The 18,622-nt window shown below is 44.0% G+C and overlaps 1 protein-coding gene across 3 annotated transcripts in view; it reads right to left on the bottom strand.

The window, feature by feature from the left end:
• The window catches only part of kif14 (kinesin family member 14), a 148,795-nt gene that overhangs the window by 79,102 nt on the left and 51,071 nt on the right, over positions 1 to 18,622 (bottom strand). For all 3 annotated transcript variants that reach the window (XM_072511423.1, XM_072511421.1, XM_072511422.1), the window contains exons 13-16: positions 18,474 to 18,537; positions 16,784 to 16,968; positions 13,784 to 13,886; positions 6,551 to 6,708 (exon numbers count right to left, since the gene is read on the bottom strand). In XM_072511423.1, the coding sequence (XP_072367524.1) occupies positions 6,551 to 6,708; positions 13,784 to 13,886; positions 16,784 to 16,968; positions 18,474 to 18,537 (510 nt within the window). The remainder of the gene's footprint in view (positions 1 to 6,550; positions 6,709 to 13,783; positions 13,887 to 16,783; positions 16,969 to 18,473; positions 18,538 to 18,622) is intronic.

Here is an 18,622-nt window from a genome sequence, read left to right as displayed (position 1 = left end):
AGACTGTGAGGAGGAATCCCACCCAGTATATGGAGACACGGTACAGAAGTGGACGTAAGAGAAGGAAGAACTGAATCGAGCAGGCACGAGTAGATTCTGCAGCAAAGGAAAGCATAGCGGATCTGCAGAGTACTGGCTCGGCGGCCCAGTGGACACCAGACCAGCTGGTGGAGTTTATTCGGGAGGGCTTTGCCAAGCAAAAAAAGGAATGCCTGGATTAAGGAGTCGATCACTCGGGTGGAGCAGAGACGAGAAGCCCACGGTCGGGCGGTCCAGAAGGTGGAGGCAACGGTGGTTGAGGAACACCCAACTGTGCTGGAGGCGCAGGTGGGGCTGATGAAAGAGCAACAGAAAAGGCTGCAAGACAAGGTGGAGGACCTAGAGAATAGGTCCCGCTGGCAGAACTTGAGGATCGTTGGCCTCCCTGAGGGAAGTGAGGGAACGGACACAAGGGCTTATGTGGCGGATATGCTCGAGAAATTAATGGGCGAAGGGTCGCTTTCTAGACCCCTGGAAGTGGACAGAGCACACAGAACGTTTGCAAGGTTGCCGTGGGTGAATGAGCCACCGAGGGCGATGGTGGTACAAATGCACAGATTTCGGTATAAGGAACAGATTTTGCGTTGGGCCAAGCAGACATCGAGCTGAAAGTGAGAGAATAACATTTTGCGCATTTACCAAGATCTGGGTGCGGACCTGGCCAAGATAAGAGTGGGTTTCAACCGAGTGAAATAGACCCTTTTCAAGAGGAAAGTGAAGTTTGGTCTACTTTATCCAGCTCGTTTATGGGTCACCTATGAAGAGCGACAATTTTATTTTGAGTAGCCGGGTGAAGCAATGGGCTTTGTGAAAAGCAACGGTCCATATAGAGACAGAGGTGTCGGATCTTTGCTGTAGGGACTCTGCTAAAATTGTTCTTACTCATGCACTGCATGAGAAATGCCTTTTGTATCTTTTTGGGGCTGTTGATAAGTTTTGAGAGTTAACTTTATACTGGTGGGGGAAGGGTGGGTGAACCTTTGATGTTTTTTCTTTGGGGTGTTTGGGTGGAAATGTGCCTTTTGAATAGGTATGGCCGAGCCCCCGGGGGGGCAGCAGGGAATCGAACCTAGGAGCCCACAGTGCTATCCACTTGTGCTTCCGTGCTAGGGAGAAGCAAGAGAGGGCAGAGACGTATAGGTTGTTCGGGGAAATACTTCAGGTAGACAAGAGGTATACGGAGGCCCCGGAGGTAGGATTACTGAAGGAACGATGGAGGCTACAAGTGGAATTTGGCTTGTTATCTACGGGGAAGGCGGTGGAGCAGTTGAGGAAGGCGAGGGGGAATATACACAAGTATGGAGAGAAGGCCAGTAGAATGCTTGCGCGCCAGCTCAGGAAAAGGGAGGCAGCTAGGAAGATAGGGAGAAAGAAGGACAGATGAGAAAACAATCTTGGACCCAGCTAGGGGTCAACTGGGTGTGTAAGGAGCTTTACAGCAGGCTGTACGAGTTGGATCCCCCAGCTGGAGTGGAAGGAATGAGGCAATTTCTGGGAGTGCTGGAGTTCCCGAAGGTGGACGAAGGGTTGGTAGAAGGGCTAGGAATCCCGATAGGGATTGAAGAAATAGCAGATGGACTGGAGGCCATGCAGTCGGACAAGGCCCCGGGATCAGATGGTTACCCAGTGGAATTTTATAAAAAGTTCTTGGAGATGCTGGGCCCACTGCTGGTGAGGATGTTTAACGAGGCAAGGGAGCGCGGTGTTCTTCCCCCGACAATGTCACAGGCCTCGATCTCACTGATCCTGAAGTGGGAGAAGGGCCCCGAGCTATGCGGGTCTTACAGGCCGATCTCCGTTGAATATTGATGCCAAACTGTTAGCTAAAATCTTGTCCTCAAGGATAGAAGGCTGTGTCCCGGAGGTGATAGGGGAAGACCAGACGGGATTCGTTAAGGGTAAGCAGCTAACATCCAATGTTAGAAGGCTCTTGAATGTAATCATGATGCCCCAAGAGGGAAAGGAGGTGGAGGTAGTGGTCGCAATAGATGCAGAGAAGGCCTTTGACTGGGTGGAATGGAACTATCTATGAGAGGTGTTGGGGCAGTTCGGGTTTGGTCAGGGTTTCATCGACTGGGTCAGGCTGCTGTGCCAGGCACCAACCAAAGACGAATGTTCGAACGAACTGACTGATGTCGGGCTATTTTAGACTGCACCGGGGGACTAGACAGGGATGCCCCCTCTCTCCGTTGCTGTTCGCTCTGGCCATTGAACCACTGGCTATGGCGTTAAGAGCTTCCAGGGTCCGGGTGGGGTGAACTCAGGGTCTCGCTATACGCCAACGAAGTACTCCTGTATGTTTCCGACCCGTTAGAGGGGATGGGAGAGATCATGAGGATTTTAGGGGAATTTGGCCATTCTCGGGGTACAAATCGAACATGGGGAAAAGAGCGAGGTTTACGAACCAGTCAAGGGGGCAGGAGAGGAGACTGTGAGAGCTGCCGTGCAAAGTGATGGGAGGTAGCTTTTGTTATTTAGGAATTCAAGTGTCACAAGACTGGGGGCTGTTACATAAACTAAACTTGACCCGGTTAGTGGAACAAATGAAAGAAGACTTCCGAAGGTGGGATATGCTCCCGTTATCACTGGCGGGGAGGGTACAGACAGTGAAAATGACAGTCCTCTCGAGATTCCTGTTTGTTTTTCAGTGCCTCCCTATCTTTATCCCAAAAGCCTTTTCAAGCGGGTAAATAAGGTGATCTCCAGTTTCGTTTGGGCGGGTGAAACCCCGCGAGTGAAGAAGGTGATGCTGGAGCGGGGCCGGGGGTGGGTGGGATGGCGCTGCCGAACTTTAGCAATGATTACTGGGTGGCAAATATAGCCATGATTAGGAAGTGGGTAGTGGGGGAAGGGACGGTGTGGGAGCGAGTAGAGGCAGCATCTTGTCAGAACACGAGTTTAGGGGCATTGGACACGGCACCTCTGCCAGGTACTCCCCAAGCCCGGTGGTAGTGGCAGCCGAGGGTCTGGGAACAGTGGAGGAAACATGTGAGAGCGGAGGCAGCATTGGTTTGGGCTCCAATCTGTAGCAACCATCGGTTTGCCTCAGGGAGACTAGATGGGGGGTTTTGGGGATGGCAGAGAGCAGGGATTGGGAGGATGGGAGATTTGTTTATAGATGGGAGCTTCCCCGGTTTGAGAGAGTTAGAGGAGAAGTTTGAGTTGATGGGAGGGAATGGGTTTAGGTATCTGCAGATTTGGGACTTCTTGCGAAGGCAGGTTCCAACCTTCCCATTCCTTTTTTTAAAAAATACACTTAGTGTACCCAATTCATTTTTTCCAATTAAGGGGCAATTTAGCATGGACAATTCATCTAGCCTGCACATCTTTGAGTTGCGGGGCGAAACCCATGCAAACACTGGGAGACTCCACGTGCAAACTCCACACGGACATTGACCCAGAGCCGGGTTCAAACCTGGGACCTCGGTGCCGTGAGGCTGCAAGGCTAATCCACTGTGCCACCGTGCTGCCGTCAACCTTCCCATTCCTACCGCCACGGGGGATATACAAGATAGGGTAATTTCTAGAGTTTGGGTGGAAGAGGGGAAGGTCTTAGGTATCTATAAAGAACTCATGGAGTCAGAGGAAATGCAGACAGAGGAGCTAAAGCATAAATGGGAGGATGAGTTAGGGGGAGAGATAGAGGCAGGAATCTGGGCAGACTCGTTAAGCAGGGTCAACACGTCCACATCTTGCGCCAGGCTCAGCCTGATACAATTTAAGGTCGTTCACCGGGCACACATGGCGGTGGCCCGGATGAGCAAGTTTTTTGGGATAGAGGACAGGTGTGCAAGGTGTGCGAGAGGGCCAGCGAACCATGTTCACATGTTTTGGGCATGCTCGAAGCTTAGGGGATTCTGGCAGGGGTTTGCAGATGTCGTCCACGGTGTTAAAAACAAGGGTGGCACCGAGTCCAGAGGTGGCGATTTTCGGAGTGTCAGAGGACCCAGGAGTCCAAGGGGCAAGAGAGGCCGACGTCTTGGCTTTTGCCTCGTTGGTAGCCAGGAGACCGTTAGCATGGAGGGGCACAAAGCCCCTGAAATCAGAGACCTGGGTCAATGACATGGCAGGCTTCCTCAGTCTTGAGAAAATCAAGTTCGTCCTAAGAAGGTCAACGCTCGGGTTCGTCCAGAGGTGGCAGCCGTTTGTCGACTTCTTTAGAGAAAATTAATTGTCAGCAGAGGGTGGTTGTGTTGGGGGGGGGGGGGGGCAGTTTTAGTCTAGGTTACTGTTCAAGGAAGGTGGGACCTGTGAGGGAGGTAGATGGTCCTTTCAGTATGTTTATATTGTTGTATATGGTTTACTGTTACTGTCACAAAATCACAAATGCCGTAATAAAATATTTTACAAAAAAAAAATTTAAGGATGCCCGAAAGTACGAGTTTGGAGCCTCCGTTTTTTTTCTTTATTCTTGCATGTGATGGGGGAGACCCTGGTAAGACCTGCATATGTTGCCTATCCCCAATTAGCCTGAATTGAATGGCTAGGCTATTTCAGAGGGCAGTTAAGAGTCAACTATATTGCTGTGGGTCTGGAGTCACACATTGGTCAGACCAGGTAAGAATGGAGATTTCCTTCCCCAAAGGACATAAGTGAACCAGGTGCATTTTTACGACAATAGATGATGGTTGCCACGATCATCATCACTGAGATTAGCTACATGTTCCAGGTTTTTATTAATCAAATTTAAATTCCACCAGCTGCCAATGGTGGGATTTGAACCAGATCCCTAGAACATTTCTAATGAAAGGTCAACAACAAAATATTAACTCTGTTTCTCTCTATAGATGCTGTCTGACCTGCTGAATTTTATTTTGTTATTTTTCCTCAAAGCATTAGCCTGGGCCTCTGAATTACTAGCCCAGTGACAGAACCACTGCGCCACTGTCTACTATTTATTATCCAATGTCCCTCAGGACTCCAGAATGCATGCTATCTGCATGAGGTAAATATTCAACTGGAGTTCAACTAATCTTTCCAGTATCAATTCCTTTTCTATTGTTTTCCTGTTTCATCTTCTCTTGCACTCTTTCATTTCAGTATGTCCCATTATGTACTATTAAGTTATGGGAATGGTTATATTCAAACTCTGCCCAACTTCACATTTATTACATGAAGAAAAATTCACATCCTAGAGAATTAAAGATAAAAACCACCAATCTTTGCAAACAATTTAAAGCAAAATATCAGAAAAAGAAAGCTGTAGTGACAAGGCGACATGCAGCATATTGTATTGCCCTTGCTCCAATCACCCAACTAAACATGTGGACAGATAAATAAATAGTTACACAATTTGGAAGTCAACCGGAACTCATAACTGGAATCTCACCACTTTAAAAAGATAATTTTACTTGCTCATATCTCATCCATTAAAGATAGAAAACTGAAATTTTGAAGGAATTTGGAGTGTTTAAATAATTTGACTTTTTTTTTTTAAATTACAAAATTATTTTCCCTCATTTCTAACTCACATTTTCAATTATTTTACTTGGAACCCAAGATAAATTATCTGGAATATTGATTGTAAAATGCTACTATAACACAGTATTTCAAAACTAGCCCCATTGTTTCAAATTTTTGTTGAAAATAAAATCACAAGGAGAAAATGTTATGGGGCAAAATAAATACAGTGCTCCAGCACTAATTTGCACAACCACATATTAGATCGAGAAGGCTCATCAGCTCAGTTGACTAGATGGCTAACATCGGGTTCAGAAAAGCATCAACAGCATGGATTTGATTCCCGTTCCAGTGGAGGTAGACCCTAGATCTGCCTCCTTGCCCTGCTTGAAGAGTAGAAGACAGTGGCTAGCCGCCACTGAAAAAAGAAACAGCCAAGAAAACGATTCAGGAAGAAACAGCAGCAGACAATGTGCGACCTGCCCGTGGGAAGAGCACACATGTATGAATGTATGGGTCCGAGCATTGACAAGGTAGCATAGCCTCATCTAGTGGCAGCAGATATAAAAGTCCAGAAGGCTACAAAGAAGCAAATTCGAGAAGTGTTGTACCTGTATTCTTTTAAAAATACAAATCATAATATTGACAGCTCTAAAATATGGTGTACACTTACAATCAGGTGATTTTCATCTGAAAAATTGTAAAGCATAAAAGTGAAAAATTAAGTCAAAAAATGCATCAGAGCAAGTGACTTTTTGAAAATTGGGTTAATAGATTGGATTTGTTTATTGTCACGTGTACCGGGGTACAGTGAAAGTATTGTTCTGCGTACAGTTCAGACAGATCATTCCATACATGAAAAAAAAACATAGGCAAACATAAAATACACAATGTAAATACATAGACACAAGCATTGGGTGAAGAATACAGGAGTGTAGTACTACTGAGCAGTGAAGATGTGTGACGAGGTCAGATCAGTACATAAGAGGGTCCTTTAGGAGTCAGGCAACAGAAGCTGTTTAGAATCTGTTAGTGCGTTTCACAGACTTTTGTATCTCCTGCCTGATGGAAGATTTAATAGATTTAAAATAGTTATCAGCATATATTTTACCTTGCCTGTTGAGCTTGCAAAAGTTCATTTTTTGCAAATTCAAAACCTTTGGGACCCTCTCCAAGCAGTGCACTCCCAGATGATGCTCGTCCACACTGGACCTCCAGAGGATGGTTAAATTTAAAGTAATGATCGCCACCCATAATCACTCTGTCCCCCTATAAAGGTACAACATAGATTTTTAATTGTAGCAAACATAATAATCGCAGAATTACTAACTTTCTAACATGAATATTTAACAAATCCCCCAGCCCACAGGTCTATCTAATATATTCTATTTAGATTCTCTCGCGCTTCTCACCATTGCTTCTCCTTTATCGAAGACGCAATTTCTCTTTTTCAAGGAATACATTTACAAACTACTCTGAAGCATCCCAGTACTGCTATGTTTGAGCTGGTTTCCAGGAAAAGAACAGAGGAGGTATTTCAGAAAGAGCTGGCACGGGAGCAATAGGTCAGAAGGTGAGAGCATTGAGGGAGAACTAGGGAATAGGGACAGTGTGGCTCTGAGGCAGAGCAGACGGGGAGAAGTTGCTGAACACAGCGGGTCTGGTGGCCTGAAGTGCATATGTTTTAATGCAAGGAGCATTACAGAGGAGGTATTTCAGGAAGAGCTGGCACGGGAGCAATAGGTCAGAAGGTGAGAGCATTGAGGGAGAACTAGGGAATAGGGACAGTGTGGCTCTGAGGCAGAGCAGACGGGGAGAAGTTGCTGAACACAGCGGGTCTGGTGGCCTGAAGTGCATATGTTTTAATGCAAGGAGCATTACGGGTAAGGCAGATGAACTTAGAGCTTGGATTACTACTTGGAACTATGATGTTGTTGCCATTACAGAGACCTGGTTGAGGGAAGGGCAGGATTGGCAGCTAAACGTTCCAGGATTTAGATGTTTCAGGCGGGATAGAGGGGGATGTAAAAGGGGAGGCGGAGTTGCGCTACTTGTTCGGGAGAATATCACAGCTATACTGCGAGAGGACACCTCAGAGGGCAGTGAGGCTATATGGGTAGAGATCAGGAATAAGAAGGGTGCAGTCACAATGTTAGGGGTATACTACAGGCCTCCCAACAGCCAGCGGGAGATAGAGGAGCAGATAGGTAGACAGATTTTGGAAAAGAGTAAAAACAACAGGGTTGTGGTGATGGGAGACTTCAACTTCCCCAATATTGACTGGGACTCACTTAGTGCCAGGGGCTTAGATGAGGCGGAGTTTGTAAGGAGCATCCAGGAGGGCTTCGTAAAACAATATGTAAACAGTCCAACTAGGGAAGGGGCGGTACTGGACCTGGTATTGGGGAATGAGCCCGGCCAGGTGGTAGATGTTTCAGTAGGGGAGCATTTCGGTAACAGTGACCACAATTCAGTAAGTTTTAAAGTACTGGTGGACAAGGATAAGAGTGGTCCGAGGATGAATGTGCTAAATTGGGGGAAGGCTAATTATAACAATATTAGGCGGGAACTGAAGAACATAGATTGGGGGCGGATGTTTGAGGGCAAATCAACATCTGACATGTGGGAGGCTTTCAAGTGTCAGTTGAAAGGAATACAGGACAGGCATGTTCCTGTGAGGAAGAAAGATAAATACGGCAATTTTCGGGAACCTTGGATGACGAGTGATATTGTAGGCCTCGTCAAAAAGAAAAAGGAGGCATTTGTCAGGGCTAAAAGGCTGGGAACAGACGAAGCCTGTGTGGCATATAAGGAAAGTAGGAAGGAACTTAAGCAAGGAGTCAGGAGGGCTAGAAGGGGTCATGAAAAGTCATTGGCAAATAGGGTTAAGGAAAATCCCAAGGCTTTTTACACGTACATAAAAAGCAAGAGGGTAGCCAGGGAAAGGGTTGGCCCACTGAAGGATAGGCAAGGGAATCTATGTGTGGAGCCAGAGGAAATGGGCGAGGTACTAAATGAATACTTTGCATCAGTATTCACCAAAGAGAAGGAATTGGTAGATGTTGAGTCTGGAGAAGGGGGTGTAGATAGCCTGGGTCACATTGTGATCCAAAAAGACGAGGTGTTGGGTGTCTTAAAAAATATTAAGGTAGATAAGTCCCCAGGGCCTGATGGGATCTACCCCAGAATACTGAAGGAGGCTGGAGAGGAAATTGCTGAGGCCTTGACAGAAATCTTTGGATCCTCGCTGTCTTCAGGGGATGTCCCGGAGGACTGGAGAATAGCCAATGTTGTTCCTCTGTTTAAGAAGGGTAGCAAGGATAATCCCGGGAACTACAGGCCGGTGAGCCTTACTTCAGTGGTAGGGAAATTACTGGAGAGAATTCTTCGAGACAGGATCTACTCCCATTTGGAAGCAAATGGACGTATTAGTGAGAGGCAGCACGGTTTTGTGAAGGGGAGGTCATGTCTCACTAACTTGATAGAGTTTTTCGAGGAGGTCACTAAGATGATTGATGCAGGTAGGGCAGTAGATGTTGTCTATATGGACTTCAGTAAGGCCTTAGTCCCTCATGGTAGACTAGTACAAAAGGTGAAGTCACACGGGATCAGGGGTGAACTGGCAAGGTGGATACAGAACTGGCTAGGCCATAGAAGGCAGAGGGTAGCAATGGAGGGATGCTTTTCTAATTGGAGGGCTGTGACCAGTGGTGTTCCACAGGGATCAGTGCTGGGACCTTTGCTCTTTGTAGTATATATAAATGATTTGGAGGAAAATGTAACTGGTCTGATTAGTAAGTTTGCAGACGACACAAAGGTTGGTGGAATTGCGGATAGCGATGAGGACTGTCTGAGGATACAGCAGGATTTAAATTGTCTGGAGACTTGGGCGGAGAGATGGCAGATGGAGTTTAATCCGGACAAATGTGAGGTAATGTATTTTGGAAGGGCTAATGCAGGTAGGGAATATACAGTGAATGGTAGAACCCTCAAGAGTATTGAAAGTCAAAGAGATCTAGGAGTACAGGTCCACAGGTCATTGAAAGGGGCAACACAGGTGGAGAAGGTAGTCAAGAAGGCATACGGCATGCTTGCCTTCATTGGCCGGGCCATTGAGTATAAGAATTGGCAAGTCATGTTGCAGCTGTATAGAACCTTAGTTAGGCTACACTTGGACTATAGTGTTCAATTCTGGTCGCCACACTACCAGAAGGATGTGGAGGCTTTAGAGAGGGTGCAGAAGAGATTTACCAGAATGTTGCCTGGTATGGAGGGCATAAGCTATGAGGAGCGATTGAATAAACTCGGTTTGTTCTCACTGGAACGAAGGAGGTTGAGGGGCGACCTGATAGAGGTATACAAAATTATGAGGGGCATAGACAGAGTGGATAGTCAGAGGCTTTTCCCCAGGGTAGAGGGGTCAATTACTAGGGGGCATAGGTTTAAGGTGAGAGGGGCAAGGTTTAGAGTAGATGTACGAGGCAAGTTTTTTACGCAGAGGGTAGTGGGTGCCTGGAACTCACTACCGGAGGAGGTAGTGGAAGCAGGGACGATAGGGACATTCAAGGGGCATCTTGACAAATATATGAATAGGATGGGAATAGAAGGATACGGACCCAGGAAGTGTAGAAGATTGTAGTTTAGTCGGGCAGTATGGTCGGCACAGGCTTGGAGGGCCGAAGGGCCTGTTCCTGTGCTGTACATTTCTTTGTTCTTTGTACTGAAATAGGCCAAAGATCCTCCTCTTGTGAACGTTTTATAATTTTAATTCAACAAAGTATGTCGGATCAATGTGGATTGACAGCCTTCATTCCCCCCTTAAGCAAAACATGTCATCAATGCTGGAAATTTCACCTTCCATCAGAGGTTTATCAATGCAGCGAAACCTTCCATCAGGGGTTTATCAATGTGGAGAAACCTAGAAAAATCAACAATCTCCCATAACTCATGAAAACCCGCGCCAAATTAACATTTGCTTAATTATGAGATTTTAACAATTTAATTTATTTTATATCTAACTTTAACAATAGTACCAACATATAATGGGCACGATTCAGGGGACTTGAAACTAAGTTCAGTTTCGGACAAGTTCGGAGGGGGGTTTCACCCCACCGATGCCACACTTTAGTCGATTTCCCGGGCAGGAACGTCCCACCCCCCACCTTTTCAAGCTCCCGCCCCCAACCTTCCATGGACTCCTGGAACCCCTCCCCCTCACATGGGCCCGACCAATGGCAGTGCCAATTTGGCACCTAGGCACCATGTCACAGCTAGCCTGGCACCCTGGCAGTTACCCAAGCATCTTGGAAGTGGCAGGGTGTCCAGTTGGCAATGCCAAAGTGCCCAGGTACCACACTGCCTTGTCCTGTCCCTGACCACCCTGGTGTCTCTATCAGCCTGTGAGACCACTCCCCTCTACCACCAAGATGCTGGCATGCCTGAAAATGAAATGAAATGAAAATGAAAATCGCTTCTTGTCACAAGTAGGCTTCAAATGAAGATACTTTGAAAAGCCCCTAGTCGCCACATTCCGGCGCCTGTTCGGGCAGGCTGGTACGGGAATTGAACCGTGCTGCTGGCCTGCCTTGGTCTGCTTTAAAAGCCAGCTATTTAGCCCTGTGCTAAACCAGCCTGGTCAAAGTTTCTGAAAACTGTGCTAAACAACGCCCTGTCAAGGTCTCACAGGCATGGCCGTTGACACTCAGGCACTAGGTGAATGCGGTACCCAGGTATTTAAATGAGCCTAATGGCGAGATCCAGGACGAGAACCAGATCGCGCCAGGCAAAGAGAGTCGGGTGACTCGCGATAGGCCCGGCGCCTGGTGGAGGGACAGATTTGGGGCTCTCGCGGGATTCACCCATTGTGCCGTGATCAACGCGGTGGCTGAATCGCGCCCCTTGATTAATTATCCATTGTACAAAGATTTAAATATTGAATTACCCAATTGATTAAAAGTATTAGGTGGCAACAAATGTGATATTTTTCTCTCTCAAAACAGCTGCTGAAAAGACAGGGACTTATGGTCACAGCTTTTCATCTTGCACTCATCAGGACAAACAGAAGAAAAGAATATTTTAAATTACCTCACTCCATTAAGTCTGTAGTATACATTGTTGTGATTGTTTGAAATTTGGCATTCTTACGTTTGCCCTGAGTACAGGACAAAGAGCCCCGATGAGTGCACGACAAAAAGCTTCAGCAACATGTCTCGATTTTCTGCAATATTTAATCTCTGTGCTACCAAGCAACTCTTTATGAAACAGCTTTATCTAATTTGACTGTCAAATACATACCATATCTAATTGGAGAGAAAAGCATACCCTTTACAAGGGTAGGGTTTCAAACTCTGTGCCAAGAGAGCTTTTTTTTTTTAAAAGAAAGGAGACTAATGCTGGTCTTAGGTTCACCTAATCAGGAAATACACAATCATTTTTACATCCACAAATGCACAGAAAGATTCCGCAATGGTTTTTCTGACCAGTAAATACAGACTGAAGAAGAAAGAGACAACGCTCAGTGACTTGTGTTTTCAAGATTACTAAACATCAATGTGTGCTGCACAGAACTGGAACCACTATGTTACTGATTGAAGCTCATCATTCTATGGCCTGATGTGCCGATTTCCAACCTTTTAATTGGAACAGCTTCATCAAAATTAATTTACTGAATGGATCGCAATCTGTAATAATCCGGTGGAGTGCAGCAGACAATCAACCGTATGGCCCTCGAGCCTGCTCCACGATTCAATACAATGATAATCGATCACCTACCTCAACTCCTTTCCCACCCACTCCCCATAAGCAGCGATTTTGAGGCACCAACAATCTATTGAGCTCAGCCTATAATATACTCAACGACGGAGGATCCACAATCTTCTGGGATAGAGAGAATCCCAATCCTCTGAGTGAAGACATTTCCCCTCATCTCACTCGTAATATTTTTTTAAAATAATAATCTTTATCAGCGTCACAAGTAAGCTTATATTAACACTGCAATGAAGTTACTGTGAAAATCTCTTAGTAGCCACACTCCGACGCCTGTTCATGTACACTGAATTCAGAATTTCCAATTCACCCAACACAAGCACTGCTTTTCGGGATTTGTGGGAGGAAACCAGAGCACCCAGAGGAAACCCACACAGACATGGGGGAGAACGTGCATACTCCGCACATACAGTGACCAAGACGGGAATCGAACCCGGGTCCCTGGTGCTGTGAGGCAACAGTGCTAACCACTACTGTGCCGCCCGGAGTTGTAATGGTTGATCCTTTATCTTGAGACTGCGTCCTTGCAGAATATTCTAGATTCCTCAGACGGTTGTATGCAGAATAGTTTAAACTTTGCATAAAGTAGACCAAAGAACCTATTCTCGATACCATGAACCAGCATCTGACAACTTGGACAATTGAAGGACTGGATTAGCAAGATATTGAGACATGAAAAATCTTTACTATTTCAATGGTCTGGTCAATTTATATTGAACAACAAATCCATTGCCTGTGTCGCAGCAAACTTGCACTTACTGTATGCTCTAGCACACAAGCCCTAGTAGATAGAATCATTATTATGGTACTCAACTAGTATCCCAGAGGCTGACAGTTCAAATCCCACCCAGGCAAATTGTGAAACAGAACTTGGAATATTGGTAATTTGTGGATTAGCATCAGGAAAATACTTTAGAAGTCATAAAAAACACAGGAGGTTAATATCTCTTTCTGGAAGGGAACCTGCCACCCCTACAAACGTCCAGCCGATTCATGAATCCAGTCCAATAACTGTTTGGCATTAATGCCCTCTGACAATTACTATCTTAATTGTAATATCAAACTGGCATATCAGCAATGGCTGAGAATCAGAATAGAATATGCATTGCCCAATCAACCCTACAAAATTCTCCTCGCTGATATCTTGGTAAAGAATGTCCTAAAAACTAGTCATGCAAGAGCTCAACAACATATTCAGCCAGCCTCCCATACTCTCTCACCACTATCCTGACTGTGGCTTGTCGGAAGAATAGACCTTTGAGAGGTGGCACAGGTAAGTGAGTCCTGCGGGTCCTTAAATGTCTCCACATGCAGTGGAGTCTCTTGGCTACAGGTCAAAAAACATGACAACCCACTCAACACTCATGTTCCACTTCTGAATCAGTATTTTTCCTTGTTGACTGAAAACGGCTGGCTCAAGACATCCCATTACTTTGAACAATAAGGAAGGTTGCAAGGTCTACTTAAAAACAAACAGCAACTATATGTCCCGAATGATATATGCATAATATATGGGAATATGTCTTACAAAACTCACATTATTGGATCGACATATTGGACTGCATTAGGAGTAACTTACATGATGCAGCACCATTGATTCGGCTATAAGGTTTCCATTGACATAAGTATTTGCATCTCCTAATGGAGCAATACTAACTGTACCATTTTGGTTTTGTATGACACTGCAAATAAAAATGAACATTTCAATAAAAGAATTACACATTTCATCCATTTTGATGACCACAGAATATTTTAAAAGCTAGCAAGTTATAATTTCACATCTCAAAATCAATTTATTTTCCAGTTTTTGCGATCATTGCCATGATTTTCTCCTACCCTTCCAAATACTCCCTCTAAAATGGAATACCTCAAGCTATGCACACAAGTCTTTATACAGCCACGAGTGGAAATAGCCCAGGCAGTCCCAATCACTTTTAGATATATTCGATACAGAATCACAGTTGTAAGAGTCACTCGACAGAATTTGAAGCAGATGCCTTGCATCACACATAACTGCACTCACTATAGCTTAAATGATCTAGCTATAACTTGATATAAAATCATCTACAAAAGTCAACAACCAATATTGTCACAAACACGATGGGCCTTAACTTCTGATGGAGTGGCAATTGAGTCGGACTGCCACTCTGCTCAAAATGTTCTTACTTGAAAATACAACCAATCCTATCTCGCCCAACTTTCTGACTAAGACTGGGCGAGATCTGGACAGTGCAGTGTGTCCCCAAGGCCCAACTTTGAGGATTTTGGAGTCAAAGCCATACTCTCTTTTTATGGCACCAGCTGCCATAAACCAGTAAGTTTAACGGTTGTTGACAAGGTAAACGTATAAGGTAAGTGGGTAGGATTTGGCTTGGCTGGTGGCGGTAAGAGAGACCCATGGAAGGGATTGTCCCGTGGGAGTTGGTGAAAGAGTCCCGTTGTGGGGGGAGGGGGTGTCAACATGGGTCTAACATTTGAGTAACTAACTATTGATGCAACACAGTCAGAACCACCCTAAGTGTGCAATTTGAAAATCACAACTTATGGATGGTTTCCAATGCAGAGCAATTCAACCCCACGTGGGAAGTCTGCACTTCCCAAGCAATTGCTTGCAATCCTTACCTGGGAACTTCCGTTAGTGGAGTACCCACAGATATGATCCCCTGGAGCTTGGAGATTAGGGCCCAATAGGTTCTTCTACTCAAAATTAATTTCCATGGAAAAATGTACTCCTACTCCATTATTTAGATTGTCATAATGCATATTTTCTCACAGGAGATTCCTTTAGCGATTGATTCCACAAAGGTATTCCATGAATCAACCATAAATAGTCCAGAACATGAACAGATATTAAAAGTTAGGAAACAAGCATTCAACATGCTTACATATTTTACAATGTAAGTAGCAAATAAGAATCTTCAATAGTTTACATCATCGATATTGCTAATTGTATTAGGTGGAAAGGAGCTTGAACCTTCAAATAACTCCACCTCTTTCAATACTGAAAACCAGAACTCAAGGAATGCCTGAAACATTCTCCTGAGGCACTGCACAGGCACTAGTCAGCAAGCTGAAAGCTCTTCTCTCGGAAATTAACCCCAATTTGATTCCATGCCTGAGAAAAGCAAATACTAACAAAATTGGGATCCAGGTTAACCCAAAGGTAGATGTTTCCATCCATCCAACTGCCTGCCACCTCTAGGATTGGTTATTGTCACTGGGGACCAAGCCAACGGATACTAACAAAGGTGATAGTATGGAGTAGAGGGGAGATGAGAATGCGAGGGTGGGAATAAAGGAGTCCATCAATTATTTGAGAAATGGAGGCAGACTATGGAGGTCATCAGTCTCCTTCCTGCCCAAGCTCCATTTTATCCTTTACCTTGCCCACTGCTTAATACCCTTGAGCCCTCTCTACCCGTATCAGCTCCTTGACTCGGTTTTCCCTCACCCACTTGTCTATCTGCTATTGCTCCATCTTTCCCTACTCCCTTCACTGCTTTCCCCTTTACTGTTGCTTTCCTTCGCTTCCCCATAACTTGCTATTTATTCCTCCTCATATCTGGATTCTAAGCCTGTAAAATGACTAGTTAAAAGTACTTATTTTAAATGCTCCCCTATCTGTGCCTTGGTGCTCATTTTTCCCTCTGCCAAAAGTGAGTTTATCAAAGTTATGTAAAATCAGTGATTGCAAATGGCAAAGATAGTATGACAAATGCAACCATGGCATAGAACAAGCACTGCCGAGCAGGAAATGTGCGGCAATGTAGGGCCTCAATGGATAAAATAGAGATTAAAGCAAACTATAATGATACAGATTATTGAATTGTCACCCCAAAAACTGCAAGTAATATTGCGCGAAAGGAACAAAAATAAAATATCAGGCTATTTGCCAGGCAGTACCTCGAGGCCAACAGAATCATGCAAGGTTAACCTCTCCTGCTAAACTTAACACTTAAATCATCAACGACACCATGAACAACACTGGTTTGAAAAATAAGTTTTCAGCTTGCTCACAAAGACAGCAAAATAAACTATATCATGATATAGTTACTCATATGTATCTTTATTATAGTACAAAATGTATACACAACTAAAAGAGAGCATTTGAAGTTAACTAAAAGCATTTTACTGCATGGATGTGTGTTTTAACCTCTTAAAATGTAACGGTTATTTCAAATTAATACATTTTGTTCCAAATCTTCTGGGTGGCAATGTTCATGGTGAGTAAACACGCCCATAAGGTTGATTGGTCAAAGACCCTCCTTCTGCTCTTATTCTATTTCAAAACTACACAAAAACATCAAATTCTCATTTATTTCCTTGCTATTTAGGAGATCCATTTGCAAATTATCTACTGTTTGCCTAGGTAATAATAATCACTGTAATCCATAGCAATGTATTTCAGGTGACACAGCTGAAATGTTGCCCCAGAGATGTGGTAAGGCATTTATAAATTCAGATTGAATTTTCAATTCCAAACCTCAAAACAAATCAGGAATACAAATAGATTTAGTGGCAAAAGAACATTATCCTTTTGATGTCTGGCTACACAGAAATTAAAAACTTTGAAACTCACCAATGATCATCAGCAATGAGTGCCCCAGACAGCTGGATATCATGCTTTGAGTTTGGTCCTTGTTTTCCCACTCTTGTCTGACCTTCTTTTATCATGTACAAGAGAACCTCTGAAATCTGGGGATCTTCATTGAGATTTACTAGATTTGGCAAACTGTTATCCACTTTAAAAGTGATTCCAGCTTTCTGTAGACAGAGATTTCTATAAGTAGGTCAAATGTTCTTCCGCTGCTACGAAATAGCAGATATATTTAAGGTAAGAAAAAATACCTGAATTGTCTCAATTTGTCAAAGAATTAACATATGATAATTTCTTGAAAGACTTCCTTTTAGGTCACACTCTCATACCCTTGCCAGCAACCCACGAGTCATTATTGGCCAAAATGTTGAAGATTTTTGTTAAACAAATTATCTATTTGGTGCCGACATAATGAGAAAATGGAACCAAGATCTACCAACTGTGCTAGCATCATGAATCCAAAAGCTAAACCAGAGGAATTTTCAGAAAAAGATTTTCTTGCCAGTTGACCAATGTGTGATGACCTTTGACCCAGAAGCAGTACAGGAAGGAAAATTTGTAATTTCTGTAAAATGGAATCTTCAATTGCTTTTAAAAATGCTTGAAAAGTGCTTGAGAGTTTACATCAATTGTAAAAGGATGAACTGTAATTTTCGTTCATAAGAAAGTGACCCATGTGAGTGCAAACCCTTGACCTAGAGCCGTACCAACAGGAAGTAAGTTCAGACAGAAGCTGTGTGGCCAGGACAAAGGAGAGTTGTAGCACAAAGGAGAGTTGAAGACAGAGAATGGCAAGTACACAGATGCAGACACAAAGAGAAAGTGAAGGGAGATAGAAGAGAGTAACACCATTTTTGAAGATGCAAATCTCTCCGGAAGGGATCAGGTTTTTTTTTTTGTTTGGCTGAAAAAGAGGTGGGAACTCCTGAAGGTGCTGTACAAGCTGGCTAAATAGGTCAAAAATCTGGAAAGCTGCACAAATTGCTTAAACAAACTAAAAGGCTGGGTGTTTTCCCAGAAATGGCCAAACTGTAAACTGGGGTGTTATTGGTTTGTTGAAAAGCAATTTTGAAAGCTACACCATCAGGACTGTCATGACCAGAGGGGAAAAAAGGTTTGTAGTGTGCCTTGCTAATGATAACCGTACTCGTAAAAAGTAGAGGTGAAAGCTGTTTTCGCATAGGACTCAGCCTATCTTTCATGAATGAAGAACAGCATACTGTGGAACCGTTGCTACGTAATGCAGGGAGTAATGTGGAACCGTTGGCAGGGAGTAATGTGGGTGCTCATCAGCCATTACTTTGTTGTACTAATTATTTAAAGTGAAATTTATCTTTTTATTTGAATAATTATTTGCCTGCTAATTCATGTTCAATTCGCATTGGTTTGGATTCATGCTAAAGGTGAAAGTTACACAAAGTTTGTTGGTAATTTCTTGATTCGAGGGTCATTCAATAAATTTGGCTATTTCGGTTAACTGTTTCCCCAAGGATATCGTAACAAACATGCCTGAAACACTAATTTCAACTTGATGGGGAGACTCATCACCAGAGGCTGGGATTCTTTCCACTACTCTTCCAAGTAGTCCAAAGAAGATATTAGCTAAGAAGCTATTACCCCAAAACACTAACACAAAAAATAAAAGAATGAATGACCAAAAATAATGGATTACCTGTAGTTCCCTTGCTTCCTCAAGTTTTCTCTTTTCAGCTTGCTCCAACCTTTCTCTCCATCTCCTAAAGATGTGATAACAAATATATTTTGTTTGTAACAAAGAACTTTGGTGCACCAGTCACAAAATGTTAGTAACAAAGTGACAAT

Source organism: Scyliorhinus torazame, chromosome 7, assembly GCF_047496885.1.
Source record: "Scyliorhinus torazame isolate Kashiwa2021f chromosome 7, sScyTor2.1, whole genome shotgun sequence".
In the NCBI taxonomy this organism is placed as follows: Eukaryota; Metazoa; Chordata; class Chondrichthyes; order Carcharhiniformes; family Scyliorhinidae; genus Scyliorhinus; species Scyliorhinus torazame.
Note: the sequence above shows the minus strand (reverse complement) of the source record. Positions and strands in the feature narration are given on the sequence as shown.